The sequence below is a fragment of the Spea bombifrons genome, chromosome 2 (assembly GCF_027358695.1).
Source record: "Spea bombifrons isolate aSpeBom1 chromosome 2, aSpeBom1.2.pri, whole genome shotgun sequence".
NCBI lineage: Eukaryota > Metazoa > Chordata > Amphibia > Anura > Pelobatidae > Spea > Spea bombifrons.
In genome coordinates, this window is record NC_071088.1 from 99,195,276 (window position 1) to 99,211,588 (window position 16,313).

The 16,313-nt window shown below is 36.5% G+C and overlaps 1 protein-coding gene across 1 annotated transcript in view; it reads left to right on the forward strand.

Annotated features, from left to right (window-relative positions):
* The window catches only part of ABCC4 (ATP binding cassette subfamily C member 4), an 89,567-nt gene extending 84,933 nt beyond the window's left edge, over positions 1–4,634 (forward strand). The window contains exons 30-31 of the mRNA XM_053455368.1: positions 1,783–1,917; positions 4,023–4,634. Coding sequence (XP_053311343.1) covers positions 1,783–1,917; positions 4,023–4,112 — 225 coding nt within the window. The 3' untranslated portion in view covers positions 4,113–4,634. The remainder of the gene's footprint in view (positions 1–1,782; positions 1,918–4,022) is intronic.
* The last annotated feature ends 11,679 nt before the right edge of the window (positions 4,635–16,313 follow it).

A 16,313-nucleotide genomic window follows, 5' to 3' on the forward strand; every position in this document is an offset into this window, starting at 1 on the left:
AGCACACAGTTAAATTTACTGGCCTAAGAGGCAGATGATGCAAAAAATGGTTTTTGATTCCTTTTTATGTTTATGTAGAAATGCAAATGAAGGTGTGAAGTTAAGTGAATCACGGTTGTGGAATCCAGCTTACACCATGTGTGCCAGCAGCTGGCAACCACTAGCAAGTGCTCAAGATAATTGAATTCTGTTCTTTGTGTTTAGGTGCTTGTTGGTAACTACAACTTCTTTAGCAGCGCCCTTTCTGGTAAATGTAAACATTAAAGGGATGTCGGACTATTGGTTTGCACATTTACTACAATGAGTTGAAAGATTTATGACTTATTTGCATTTTAAAGGGCTAACACTCTGCAAAATGACTGAACTGGATCTTCTTAAGGGGACAGTTTACTGGTCCTAAGGGCCACATTAAAGAAGAATGTATGGCAGAGTTATCTGCATATTTAAATACACATTTTTCAGAAACAAAAAAAGCACTTACCTGAGGTACAAAGTGCGGACCCAACTGTTCTTTGGGTCCGTGGTCTGATGATTCCTGCCACTGACTGTCAGGAAAGCGCTTCCATTGAAACCATGCTCGCCAGGGTCTGACCCCCCTGTGCTGAGTAGGTATATCGCGTGCAAGGAAGCATGCTCGGCTGAAATCATCTTCTGCACCCGAAAATAGTGGAAAACAGGTAAAGGTACAAGTGCAGAATCCCCCTATGCATATGCAAAGGGGACATAATAGAATGTTAAAGGGATGTCTCAGCTATCAGGTGCATTAAAGAGTCCCTTTAACATATAGTTACACATCTGAAACATTCTAAAAATCGAATTTGACAATGAATTGTACACCATATATCACAAATGTTCTATTTACCTAGGATGTAGTAGGTACAGTCCATCAACTTGTCGCTCCCCTCTTTTCCTGTTAATGCCTGTATATCCATAATTAACTTGTGTTGTATGAGTTCCCATTACTTGATAATTTCCACTGAATACCCCAAAACCCCATACCCTGTTTGAACCAGTCCTTGTCAAAAAGTCCTAACTATTATTAGGGGTATGTGGAAGTATGCTGGTACTTAACAAAATAAAGTGCTATGTACAAAAACAGAGTTAAGAAATCTTAGTGGTGGCCTTGCATATGGAGAATATGATTTTGGTAGATTTACTAAAATATGAATATATATTCAATTATATTTTGGGATGGATATATTGTTGAATTAAAGCTGCGAACAGGACAAAGTAGTCACTCCCGGTAAAGATTAACCTTTGTCAAAAGTATATATTTTAAAATTGCTAATACAAGAAAAACATCCATAATTAGATTTTAGATTAGCCATTGCAACCCCTTGACCCTAATCCTATAACTCATTTGTGTCTGCAATATCGGATAGTAATGTGAAGCCACAGTACTGTTATAAATAGACGCATTTTGCGTTCTTGTGACACGCGGTTTGTATAAGGACGTTTGATGCCATCTGTGGCATAACTGTTCACATGTGATGCAATCAGCGCCCCAATCTGATCCCCAAAAAGCTTCTAGGCCATGAAAACTAACATCATGGGTAGGTGAGTATTTGTGTGAAACATAGATACAATGATAGTTACGACAAATATTACACATGAAGGAACCATAGGACAAAAATATCTAGAAGTATGGTGGGTGTAAGTTTTTTTTTGTACAAGAACATGCATTCTTCCGTAAAGCTGTGTTAACCTGTGATGCTGAGATACACAGAACGATGTTTAGTTTTGTTTGTTTTTGTCATTAAGCCACATTCCGTTACTTCACAGGTGTTGGATTCGGGAAGAGTGAAAGAATATGACGCGCCACATATTCTGCTTCAAAATAAAGAGTCTCTTTTCTACGGCATGGTGCAGCAGGTGGGAAAGGCGGAAGCTGCAGCACTAGCACATGCAGCCAAAGAGGTGAGTAGTCTGTAACAAAGCTAATGGGTCATAGGTGATTATAATAATTAAAGAAACCTTCGTCTTGCTGCATAACTGCATTAGATATGGTAATGGAAGCTTCGTTGCTAAATAATGACCATACTCAACTGCCTTTAAGAAGGCTTTAAAATTCAAAACTGGTCCTTGTAAATTTGATTCCAAACCTTTTAAGACTCGGTATACACTAACCATAAGATTAGGTCTCTATATATAATACAAGAATTAATAATTGCTAAATTTGCAACTCCGACACCTTGAGTTTACTATGAGTTGAGATCTTAAATTCAGCACCCATTGGAAAACAATCTTCCGCACCCCTCAGCGGGATGTTCTTCTAAACTCTTGAGTATGTTTGTTAAACTTGGAGATTAAGCATTTTTATCTTAACTATTCTGAGTGAATGTAGTGGGTAAATCATTCGACTTTTTTATAGTCTCACTTTTTACCGAATGGCCTCCCTGTGTAACTAAGTAAATACACCCGTAGATGTATAACTATGAACAATTCTTATGGACCTGCACAACTAAGTATCTTTAATACATCTGAACATAGAACTTGGCAGCAGATAAGAACCGTTTGGCCCATATAGTCTGCCCAGTTCTGCGGACATAAGACTCTGGTCTTAATCACTCATTGGTCTTGTCTTTAGATTTAGGATAGCCCATCCCATGCATGTTTAAAATCCTTTTATTATATTAGCCTCTACCACTACTTTTCCGAGGCTGTCCCTTTTATCACCCACCCTCTCCGTGATGTAAAGCTCCCTTGCATTACAACATTATTCAGCACAACAGAGGTATATTCAAGGCAAACCTTGACTAGGTAGAAATCAAAGATGACAAAGATTAGTCAGGGTCATTCTGTTTCTTTCTGTCTCGTATGTATATTAAACATATTCTGCATTCAGCAGGCTGTGCACTATACATTAGCTGATCCATTGTCATTTAATTTTCAATTTCTTTCGGCACAGCTTGTTCAGAATGCCTAATGTATACAGCATATAAAGAAATCACATCAACCCAACACATAAAGCATATTATTGTCAAATAAACATCACTTTATGGCAGTTAATCTATTCATACACTGTAAACATATTTCTAGAGCCGCGTACATTTTATTTTTGGTCCGAATCATGGCAGATGTCAGCTTTTCCAGATTGCATTTTCTTTTTGAAAGCCCTAAACAAAACTTTTCGCATTCATCTGCAGACGATGAAAATTGCATTTGAAGTCCCTTTTTCACCCACACAGTTAGAGATAAGAGCACACAAGTCTTGACATTATTTCATTTTGTTATGCGCATCTGTCAAAGTACCGAGATATGATACAGCGCCTAAAAACCTCTGATTGTGGGACACTGAAACTTGACAGCGTTTCATTGCCTTTATGTTCTGATTATACATTTATCAGGAATGCTGTATCTTTTCTAGTTCAGCTAGAAACCGGGAAGAATTCAAAATGTGAAAAGCAAAGCAAAAAAAAAAAACCTCTTTCCTATTATTTAGTATCATCTTACATTTTAAAGAAGTTGCCTGGATGAGTCTTTGTTAAAGCTTGAGCCTCCAGTTTCATTATTGTCACATACTATCCATCGATCACATTTCTATGGGCCTTATAACTGCTCTGCAGTACAAATTAAACACGGTGATATTTCAAATACATGTACCTTGAACTTTCAATGCTTGTCAATCACGGCTTGTAAAATATAGGGATTACATCCTGATATTAACATCTAAAGTCATTGTGTTTGGTTTCTATATGTGAAAATGAGAAACCTTTTTTTTTTTGCTGACGCCAGATAGTCCATGCCTTTTGTTACCATGTTTAATTTATCGTGGTGTTTTTGAGTTTGCAAAGTGATTCTCGCTTATCAGTGCAATGTAGTGATGGTTTATATCTATTGAGAGCCTAGAAAAATCTGTTTTATTGACAATGAATTCAGTCGTTCTCTCATTGTTAGGTGGATCAGGTAGTTGATTTGATTCACACAAATTTATTCTTTTTTTTCTTTCTGATTTTATGTCAATCTATATTTCTTCTCTCATATGCAATTTATATATTAATAATATTTGTTCTTTTTTCCAGGCTTACTTGAATAAAAGCCACCAAAAAGACAGACAGAACAGCTCTAAAGGCGATGGTGAACCATTCATTATATTTGAAACGGCTCTGTAATAGCATATTTACTTGCTTACAAGCCAACTGCGTGGATGTGGCACTAAACCTAAGTGGTGCATTGGACTGATGTCTTTGTATACTTAAAGGGTCTTTCAAATTGCCAATATTTTCACATCTGTCTTAGTAGAGACATAATTGCAGTATTGAAGAATTATAATGTACTATGTGGATGGCATGGGAATATTGAGCAGCACCACGCATCCAAGTATCTAGATGGTACCACTTATTCACGAATGTGGACATGGTTTTGTGCCTTCTGCCATATGTCTTAAGAAATGGAACACCTGCACCATGGTTTTAACTGGTTGTGTCAAGCTTTTACTTCCGCCCATTGTTGTCAGTAGTGTTGGTGAGTTAGTGAAAGGGGGCAAAATCCCTTGGTTACTGCTTGGCCGACTCGTATAACATACAGAAAACATTCTGTGAATTGCAGGCATTATCAATATTATAATAATATCAATTATTATAATGCATTAATATTCAATTATTTAAAGATATGCCACTGTCATAAGATTGAAATAGGGTGTAGGCAAAAATACCAAACCAATTTACTTGTGTAAAAAAAAAAAAAAAACGCAAGTGACAGATATATTATTGATGTATAGTCTTAACTTTGCCAATATCCTAGTGGTGAATACAAAGAATGTCTTAAAGAGATGTTCTATTTTAATTACTGTTTACCAAAATCCACATACGTGTCCTTTTCAACTACATTATCAATACCGAAAGCAACATTAAACACACCAAGGTATTTAACCTATACAAATAGAAATATCTTCAGAATTTCTCAGGTCCATTTATTATAATTGCAGTAAATATATTCTGCAGCTCTTTGTGAAATCCATCTGTGCCTTAACCCCTTAAGGACCAGGCTGTTTTTTATTTTTTTATTTTGTACCCTTTGTGACCAAGGCTGTTTTTAACACTTTTGCAGTGCTTGTGTTTAGCTGTAATTTTCTCCTCTCCCATTTAGTAAACCCACACAAGTTATATATTGTTGTTTTCAGGACAAGAAGGGCATTCTTCAGATACAATTTTTGATCGTATCTAATTTTCTATTAAAAGAAAAATAATAAAATATGATGAACAATTGAAAAAAAAACACTTCGCACTTTTATTTGAAAAATCTTTTACTCTAAATAAAAAAAAAAAAACTAATGAAAACAACCTTCTCAATAGATTCTACTATTTGTCCTGAGTTTAGAAACACCCAATGTTTTTATGTTTTTTGCTTTTTTCTGCACGTTATTGGGCAATAAGTAGGTAGCGTTTTGCTATTTCAAAACCATATTTTCGAAATGTGGTAATTCTGCCCCATATTTTGTGTTTTTTATTTTTTCTCTCACACAAATTGTACTTCAGGTATGGATGTACAGCTCCTGGTATATGTCACAGCCAAACAACACAATATGTGTTCAACATATCCTGAGTACAGTACCCCCCCCCCCCCGTGCATGGATTTGTCGGGTTGTTTGAGAGATAAAATGCCACATTTGGGAAGTGCACAATTTTTTTAACTTGGACCTTTGACATCTAGTTTTACTGCCCCATGCCCTAATAGGGCCATCTTTGAAGCTGGCTAATTAAATTTACCCCATCAAACCATATATTTTTTTAAAACTAGACACCCCAAGGTATTTCAAATGCTGGTATTTTAACCCTTTCCTTACACAAGATTCTACCACCAGCCTTTGCCAAAGTGTGTGGCAGTCATATAAAAAAATTTTTTTTCCAGACAAATTGTACTTCAGGTATGTACTTATAGCTCCTAGTATATGCCACTATCAAATAACATCCCAATATGTGTTCAGCAACATCTCCTGAGTACAGTGATACCACCCATGCATGGTTTGTAGGGTTTTTGGGCAGTAAAACCCCACATTTGGGAAGTGCAATTTTTTTTTTTTTTGTGCTTTTTTCACACATTGTGTCCCGTTGATGGCGCTTTTAAAATGGGCATCCGCCGCCATACAGTGTATCAATCTCAGCGTTGCTGAATGCCTTGATATCAAGGCATTACAGCAACACCATTCAGGCAAAGAAAGCGATTGTAAATCTCAAAGCTCTAAACTTGTTTAATCCCAAACTTAGTCATTGGTCATTAAGGGGTTAAACTATCTGGATACAACTTGTATAATGTTTACTTTGGTATGTTGTTTTTATTGAAAACATTTCTGAAATTCAGATTACTCCATTTTTATAGGTTGTCATGTAAAAATAACTCCAGATATATTTAGTATGGGATGTAGATATTACAGATAGATACTTTTGTGAATTTTAGAAAGGGATTTATCTATCAATTATTTCATCTCACTGACTTAAAAGGGAACTCCCTAAACAATGAATGCATATGAAAGTGCTTTGTAATTATATTGAATGGACGCATTGGTCGCATATGTGGACAAAGGAGGTCTAACTACTCCCCCCATAACAATCGCCAAGCCACATTTCCTACATGTCATATAGCCATGTGGACGGAGGCAAATGCATATGGGGGGGGGGTCTGCAGAACCCTAGAAGAATTTGCAAGGGGACACCACAAAAAATTAAAGTAGCTTCTCAGCTATAATGTGGATTAAAGTACATATGACGGCTGCAGTGTCCATTTAACTATGCCTTATGAAACATTTGTTCTGCCATAATGGGTTAATTGACTGTGCATAATGTCAGTGTGATGAAATTCAAACATGTTAGCTGTTTATCAGTACATTATTCAGGACCAGTTTGGCCCGTCGGTTTAATACACCCCCACGATCCTTTTTTTGTAGAAAAAGTGTATTGACTTTTTGCTATAGTTTGATTTAAGGTTTCTGTCTTCTCCTAAAGTCCTGTTGTATTTGAAGAAACAAGCTGTTAAAGTTATTATTTATCCCTGAATTGTAATTAATGTATTACAAATTGAAACAAAAAAAAATAATCTCTTTGGATTAACACTAAATTCTGGGATAATTGTGCACTTGGCAGCCATCTGAGGAATGTATGTATTCCATCTATGGTCTGGATGAAGCTCCTTGTAATGTAAATATAAATGTGTATTCGTTTTAAAAATGTTGCTGGTATCAGTAACACTGCACCATTTTTGATTACGGAGGAGAAAATGTTTGCATCCAATTCCATCATACAAGCCAACTAGAGTTGGGCCAACTGTAGTTAAGCCAGTTGTGAGCTGATTAGGTTTTCTTTTTAAAGCCAATCTTTTAATTTTATGGTTTTTGCCTGAATGTGCCTTATTATCTTTGATATTATTTTTTTTATTTGCCCAGATATAGCAAACTGTTCTGTATTGAACAGTTTATTCTACAGGGAATGTTCTCATAGGTAGATAATATGCTGCAGAGATGTAAAGAAAATATAAACATTTTTTTTTATTAAATACACATGTGGAGATTATTAATTTATTACAAATAGTAGTATGTGGAATGTTATTTCATTACATCACTTGCTTCTCAAAACTTTTTTGTAGGGCTAAACCGCCATCCTTGAATTTTAAGCTGTAGTTTTCAGTAACAATAGCAGCAGCATTAGCGATTGAATACTGGCTGTATTTAAGGTATCGCCTAAGAACCAAAGCTGTGAAATATAAAAAAAAAAAAAAATGCAACACCAAATGAAATATTTTTATTTAATCTTGTTAGAACACTCCTTACAACTTGTGTGAATTTAAAGTGCTGAAACCATATAGCTGACCACTCTAAATTTGCTCCTAGAGAGTGTAATCGAACTGTAGGATTATTTCTGGCTGGAAATAACCTCCATGTCCCAGCAGTGATGTTACTTTGTGTCATTATGAAGGGATACAAGGTCACATTTTCTTCTGCCAACATGATGTGCCCCCCCCCCCCAATAAGCTCAAATATCATGAATCATTTATATGGTCATTGCCTAGTAAATAGATTAGCATAAAACATTTTTTTTTGTTTTTTTTTCGTAACAGCTTCAAATTTTGCATTAAAATAATTTAGTTTCTCATGTTATGCTTTAGTAAACCTTATGTAAAGTAACAATACATTCTAGTTTATTATGTTGGATACTTCTTTTGTTATAGCATACATTATCATGGATTAAAAGTATGGTTGTCTATTCTACACTTGTCAAAAGTTTCTGGGTTGTAATATTTCATTTATGTCTTAAAGACTAAAATGGTAATGACTTAATGTAAATGGGCATTATTCACGCAAGGTGCAACAATATTTATTTTGAAGAAAATGTATGAAGGCGCGATGCTGTCCCATATACCAATTTGTATCCATGTCTAAAAGAAAATACTATAAAACATTTTTCCCAAATGTGTGTAGTGTTTTTTTGTCGCAAATTAAACATGGCTGTCTGGCTTTCTTCACTTTGTTTGTAGAATGTGAGATAGTAATATATAAGTACAGAATCTGCTGGTGCTCTATAAATAAGATATAATGAATCCGTGTTGACATTTTAAGAGGACAGCAACCTCCAAGGACCACAAGGTAATGGGTGCTCCTGAGACAGCAGTTTTTTGGGGGTGCTGCTAAGATGACCAGTACATAAGCAAAGAATTTGCAGTAAACGTATTTCATACATAAAGCAAATATATACAGAGCACTCCACTAATATTGGAACCTTTGGTAAATATAAACAAAGGAAGCTGTGAAAAAATTGTCTTTATTGTTTAAAGTTTTGATCTTTTCTTCAAAAGATATGCAAAAAAAAACTTTGCTCATATTTACCAAGACTAAACACGCTATTTAAAACATGCTATTTAAAACACATATTTTAGATGAAAATACTGGCGATCCAATCAAACTATGTGGCCATATATTGCTTTGCAACAAAACTACGTCAATTGAGTCCTGTCTAATTACAACATGGTAGTATTGTATACCCTGAAGCTGACTGGTATCAATTTATACTCTCCAGTAATTTGTACCCTCTTTTAGTCCCTTTTATCAGACATTTGTCCAGGGCAAGTGCTGCTAGCCCATAGGTTTCGTTACAACTTAAAATATGAACAAAGAGTAAGTGAGTACTCATCTAGCCAGCATATCAATACATTTGGGAGCTCACCGGTTCATAGGAACTCACCATTTATTATTATTATTAGTAGTAGTAGTATCAGATTAACAATAAGTTTTCAACAATATATATTTTTTTAAATAGTTCTAGTTTTTGCATAGAAGACTAATGGACTTGTCATAAGGAGTATCCAGTCAGTGCTGAACAAAAAGTTGTTTGGAAGTAAGTGAGATGAAATTCATTTTATGTCAAAACTAAAACTACGTTATTGTGTTTTATGTTTAAGATTTTTTTTCCATGGGACTTCCCCTTAAGGGCCAGACTGGGAATAAAACCCAGCCCTGGAAATAATTGAATATTAGTTCTATATTTCATTGTGCTCTTATTGTGCACGCTGCACAATAATGTCCCAGCAACAGATTTGGCAACAGTGCACAATGCCAGCAAGCAGCTGCGAGGGCCAGTAAGGTTTTGGCATGCATAAAACGAGGTATTGATTCGTGGGAGGAGGATATCATCTTGCCTCTTTACAGGTCAATGGTAAGACCTCACCTTGAATATGTGGTACAATTCTGGGCATCGGTCATTAAAACGGACATTATGGAACAAGAAGTGCAAAGGAGGGCTACAAAATTAATAAGGGGATTGGAAGATACTAGTTATAAAGAGAGACTAAAAAAGTTAAAATTGTATACACTGGAAAAACGATAACATTATATAAATATATGCAGGACCAATGTAAAGAGCTCTTCAGTGACCTGTTCATTAACAGAAATGTACAAAGACAACAAAGGAAGGGATTCTTTACAGTGAGGACAATAAAGGTATGGAATTCACTGCCAATTAATATTTTAGAGCTTCTTGATCCAAGGAGAAATCCGATTGCCTTTTGGAGTCAAGAAGGAATTTTTTTTGGACAGGATATTTGTGCCTCAATTGGCACAAGTGCTACTGCAGCCACAGCCGCACATTATCGAATGGACGCATGCGAGGACTGGCGCCTTCTTGCCTTGTGGGCAGGTTAGGCCAAGTGTCCCCTTCAGTCTCTTTCCCTTCCCCTGTTAACTCACATACACACTGGTACACACATATATGTACACATATTCAAATGTACACACATGCATACATACAAATGCTACACATACACACAAACACACGTGTGTATGTATATATATATATATATTTTTTTTTTTTTTAAATAATTTTTAATATAATTTTTTTTTTTTTTTTTTTTTTGATAACACATACATGCTTACACGTATAAACTCATGCTAACGCACACTTAGGGAGGGAGTATGAATGTACAGTTGCAAGAAAAACTAAGTGAATCATTTGGGATTACCAGCATTTTATGTATATATACTTCATCTAAATTACAATAATGAACAACACACTCTTGTTAACTAACACACAAATTATTGTATTGTTCTTATCCATATTGAATATGTCATTCAAACATTCACAGTGTGGGTTGGAAAAAGTATGTGAACCCCTAGCCTAATCACTTCAAGAAAAGCTAATTGAAGTCAGGAGTTGGCAAACCTGGAGTCCAATCAATAAAACGACACTGGAGATGTGTTTTAGAGCTACTTTGCCATAAACAAAGTTTGCTGTTTTCAAAAATCTGCTTAAGCACATTTTGTTTGTCTATACTTATAACTTAGATGTAGATCTGAACCATTAATGCAGAAAACAAGGTAATTCCAAAGGGTTCACTTACTTTTTCTTTGCACTGTATACATGCATGCATATTTAAGTAAATGTATGTGCAACCTGAGGGCAATTGTGACCCAGTTCCTGAAAACTTTTGGAAGTTGAGGTCCTCTCCAAATGGTTAATGGTTAACATTTAACATTTGTTAACATTAAAATTACAATATTCAAGTGCTATGGAATCTGGTGGTGCTCTATAAAGGAAATGTAATAATAAGGCTGACATTGCAATCACATTTTTGGTTAAAATTGCATGCCTTTGATAAAAACTTCTTTCTTCTTGCCATTTAAAAATAGATCTTGTTTACTCACCCGAATATGACACTTTGACAACTAAATTGAGCAGTTTTGGAAAATCACCTCTATTGCCACAGATTGCTGAAAACATACAGAAAATTAATCCTTTTAGGCATGTTATGTTATGTTATATTGGGTTATGTTAATTGAATCCTGAGGTCACATGACCATATGTGAAGTTAGTTATAAGTAACTTGGGAAGCTGCACAGGACCTGTTGACATACAGAAAGGAGAAAGCCTCTCTCCTGTTTCGCCAATCGGGGTAGAGGATTTGGCCAGAGGCTCTAGCATTTTGTGGACATTCAAAAAAAAGACTGAAATCACAATGACACACGAGATTGCTGCTGTTATTATTTATTGATTTATATAACAATCATATTGCGCTGTACTGGACAATGGGTATACCGGTAGTGCATGACCTTACAATGTGGACTTTCACAAACACTAGGCGTGGGTACATATACAGCTTGCTGGTGGCTTTAATTACATGTGATTCTTTAGGCACATTATAGAAGAAAGTTTCAAACATATACAGATAAAATTCTGTACATGATTTATTTAAAAAAAAAATCATTTAGAGATTACATTATCTGTGATATCTTAACAGTAAATAAACACTATTTGAATAGAGACCTGATGCAATTCCAAAGTGATGCAAGCCTGGGAATTTAAATGGCCTGAAGAAAAAATTCTTGTCACCTGCCAAAAAATCAGTGTTTGGGAGAGTCTGCACACTGTGCTGAACATCTTATCTGTGTTCTATTTCATGTAGTTAGTTAAAGCTAAGAAAAACATTGCAGGGAAGGATCATGTCAGTTAAAAAAAAAGTGTGAATATCCCCTCTTGTAAGAATTATTTGTCTGATAAAGTAAAAGATTGTGTGAAGTTTGTAACACGGTATGCATTCTATCAAATTGTAAGCTTCACACTATCAGTAAGGAGTGATCTCAAAAACTCTGCGTTTGTCCCAGAGAGAATAGTCCAACGAGGTGTGAGATGAATTTTAATAGACCAAAGTTTATAGGTATGGCGTAAAGAGACAAACGTTCTAACTTCAGACCTGTGGCTTGTTAGAATCTGTGGATATTGGTCTCTAGTAAATCCAGCTCCACTACATCGAGAATTACCTAAAGTTCATTTACTTTGTGTATGTGTTAATAGAGTTAATCTGCTTTGTGAACCCTTTCCATCAAGCATTATGCCATTTCCTAGATGTTTGAGTACAACATATGGATCATGTCTTTGGCATATATAACTACAGCCACATAGAGCATACAGTATCTCACAAAAGTGAGGACACCCCTCACATTTTTGTAAATATTTTATTATATCTGTTCATGTGACAACACTGAAGAAATTATGCTCTGCTACAATGTAAAGTAGTGAGTGTACAGCCTGTAGAACTCAACACACAGCCATTAATGTCTAAACATTGGCAACAAAAGTGAATACACCCCTAAGTGGAAATGTCCAAATTAGGCCCAAAGTGTCAATATTTTGTGTGCCCACTGTTATTTTCCAGCACTGCCTTAACCCTCTTGGGCATTGAGTTCACCAGAGCTTCACAGGTTCCATGACGACATACTTACATAGTTCATAAGGTTGAAAAAAGACCTAAGTCCATCAAGTTCAACCCTTCTACCTAAGCTTCCTATTCTTGATCCAAAAGAAGGCAAAAAACCCTAATTAAGCTACTTTAAATTCTGCCATCAGGGGAAAAAAATACTTCTTGACTCCAAGAGGCAATCGGATTTCTCCCAGGATCAAGAAGCTCTAAAATATTAATGTTATATCCCTGTATATCATGCCTTTCTAAGAAAATATCGAGGCCCCTTTTGAAGGTATCCAAAGTATTGGATAACACTACCTCCCTTGGAAGTGAATTCCATACCTTAATTGTCCTCACTGTGAAGAATCCCTTCCTTTGTCGTCTATGAAACCTGCGCTCTTCCAGTCTCAGAGGGTGACCTCTTGTTCTTTGTATATGTCTGTTAATGAACAGGTCACCGAAGAGCTCTTTATATTGGCCCTGCATATATTTGTATAATGTTATCATATCCCCTCTGAGACGCCGTTTTTCCAGTGTATATAATTTTAACTTTTTTAGTCTCTCTTCATAACTGGTATCTCCCAATTCCCTTATTAATTTCGTAGCCCTCCTTTGCACTTTTTCTAGTTCCATTATGTCCTTTTTGAGGACCGGTGCCCAGAATTGTACCGCATATTCAAGGCGAGGTCTTACCAATGACCTGTAAAGAGGCAAGATGATATCCTCCTCCCTTGAATCAATACCTCTTTTTATGCATGCCAAAACCTTATTGGCCCTCGCAGCTGCTTGCTGGCATTGCGCACATTTTTGATGCTCTAACCTCTTCAATCCCAGGGATTTTTGGTACCTCAAGTACCAGAGCAATGTTGTCATTTTTGCGGTATGTCGGTTTAGCGATTATTCTCCTTTCCTGTGAATAGTGTACCCATGTAAACGATATATTATTTTTTCAAGGAGAGATAGAGCTTTCTTTTGATACCATAGTTGGATGATTAGCTGAAAATTTAGAATGAGAAATTTGGTAAAAACTAGTGAAAATTAGAAAAAAAAACCTAATATTTTTTAAATTTTCCCTCTGAATCCTCACAAAATTAGGTAACGTGATGGAAAATCCCCTCCAAGTTTATCAATTCAGTGTCCTGATTTCAGAAATACCTAATTTATATAGATTTTTCCATACTTTCCCCAGCACCAGGAAACATACTATAAGGTGTACATATTTGTAGAATTTTTATGCCTATGGCTTAACGTGTTTGGGGGTTGTGAACGGGGGCAGGAGGGTTATACTGGCCAGATGTTATGCTAGGGCAATGGGATGTAAGGTTTTTAAATTTTTTATGATTATCTTTTTTATATATTTTTAAAATTTTGTATTTTTATATATTTTTTTACACAAAAATGGTTAGAGGTCCTCTTAGGGACCTCCTGAACATGCCAGTGATGTCACAATGACATCACTTAGCTCACATTATTATTTTTTTAATTATTATTTATATTATTATTTTAATGATTTTTTTATTATTTTTTAAATGAATTAACGGCTTTTTTTTCCCTTCACTGTTTCAGGACGGGAGGGAGGGTGAGAGACATGGTTTCTCATTTCCCTCCCCGCGATCCCCCTGCACCGATCACACTGTGATCTCTATGCAGGTCCTCACAGACGTGCATAGAGATCGCAGCGTCTCTGTGCCTCATCGGAGGGCAGGATATCCCCTGCAGGGAATGCCCGATCGCGCGATCAGGCATTTGAAACTGCTCGATCCCGGCTTTCATGCCGGAAGCTGTTACATCAGATCAGTGGGGAGTCCAGCCTGATCTCCCGTGCAGCGGCAGGGATGTGTCCCTAAAGCTGCAAGAAGGGCTGGATGTACCGGTACATCCATAGGGGTTTCTTGAGAGGCGTTTTTTGGGAGTCCCAGTACGTCCATAGGGGATTGAAGGGGTTAAAAAACATGTGCAAATGCCTCTTATATTTCTCATTATTAGCATACTTTATGATATTCTTTATAAACCGCTTGTCATAACCCTGGGTTGGAAAGATCTGTTTGTTTTTACTTATTGTTATGTGGTTCCTGTCTTCCCCTTTATATCACCAGCATTTCACATACCCTTTGGCTGGCCGGGTCCTGGCCATAATCCTCTGGAACTGTTTCTCGGCTAGGACCTGAGCACTTGCCCGCTGACTTTAACCCCTCATAACCCGTACACCATTGACCCCAGCAGGGCTTTGTTTTGTAGAGTTAACCCACAGGTGGTGGAGTACAGACAAGGGGTGGTTCGGAGAGGGATCCTGCTATGTAACCCCAGTTTCTATGACTTCCAAGAGAGGGGGGTTCAGCCAGCGCTGGACATTAGTCTCGTCTAATGCTTCAGGCACCCGCTATATCACTTATTGTCCTTTTCAGGAAAATTACAGCACCGTATTTGGCCACGTCTCGGGAGGCTTACGGTGCTACTACACCACGGATACAGAGCCGGTTCCTGATCCCTTCCTCATAGTATCGTCTAGCGCTGTCAGCGCTTAACTGGTTCCAGGAGGAAGCAATGAACAGCTGACTGGTGTACACATTATGGACCAGGATATCTTTTGGATTTTGTATAGAGATGAATGGATTTCATAGTTGTCCCGTGTATGGGGCCTCCAGAAATATACTTGATGTTTTCTGGTATAGGCTACAGTTTTTAGAATTTTTGTTCAGATTACTACAGGTTTTATGAATATTTTCCACGCTGTTGTTTTTTTCCAGTTGAATCAATTTTACTTTAATAAAAAGTTGGCATTCAACAAAAATTCTACATTATGACAAAGCAACACAATCTCTGACAATAAGTTCATTGCAATGTGCAGGATCTGACAAGTAACATACAGCTTGTCTGGGCTGCTTACTGAAAAAAATTGATACCTTGCTTAGTATTCAGTTCTTTGGGTGATATCTAATTCTTTCAGTTTAATCTATCCTGAGTGATTCATCTGCTGACTAAAGCCTTTATTGACACTTATAATTGTGTTTGGCAAGAAGAGTACAGGCCTTGTCAGTATTGAGTAACTGACACCACATTTATTTATGTTTTGATGTATTAATAACACATACAAGTATGTACATAAAACATTTATTCTAAAACACTGCAGGCAACTCTTCACAGTATGAGAGTGGTTCTTTATTTGATGAGAACCAATTCTAGGAATATTTAATGTATACATTTTTACAGTCGTAGAGTTGCTTACAGTAGCATAGTATTGTAAAATGATGTCATAGTAAGTTATGAATATGTCAGTTAAAAAATTATTGCAAATATTAAAAATGCCCTTCGACTATCACTGTAATTGATACAAATATGCTAAAAGTTGAGACCCTTTACACATTTAGGTGCCAAAAGTGGGACCCATAAGTTGGGCTTACCCGCCGCTTTGCAATGTTCTGAAGCAGAACATTAGGATACGATGTCATATTGTGGCGCTCTGCTTCAACATGCTGAGAGGTGGTCTCATTACTGCTATTGAGGTGGTAAGGTGCTGGTAAGGAGGTATTGGGTGGGAGAGGGTAAAGATGGGAAGATCATAACCCTGCCTCAGTCACATAATACTACACAAAAAAAACCTTTGTCCAAACAACAAAGTAATACTCACCCCATCACTGTGACAAAATAACTTG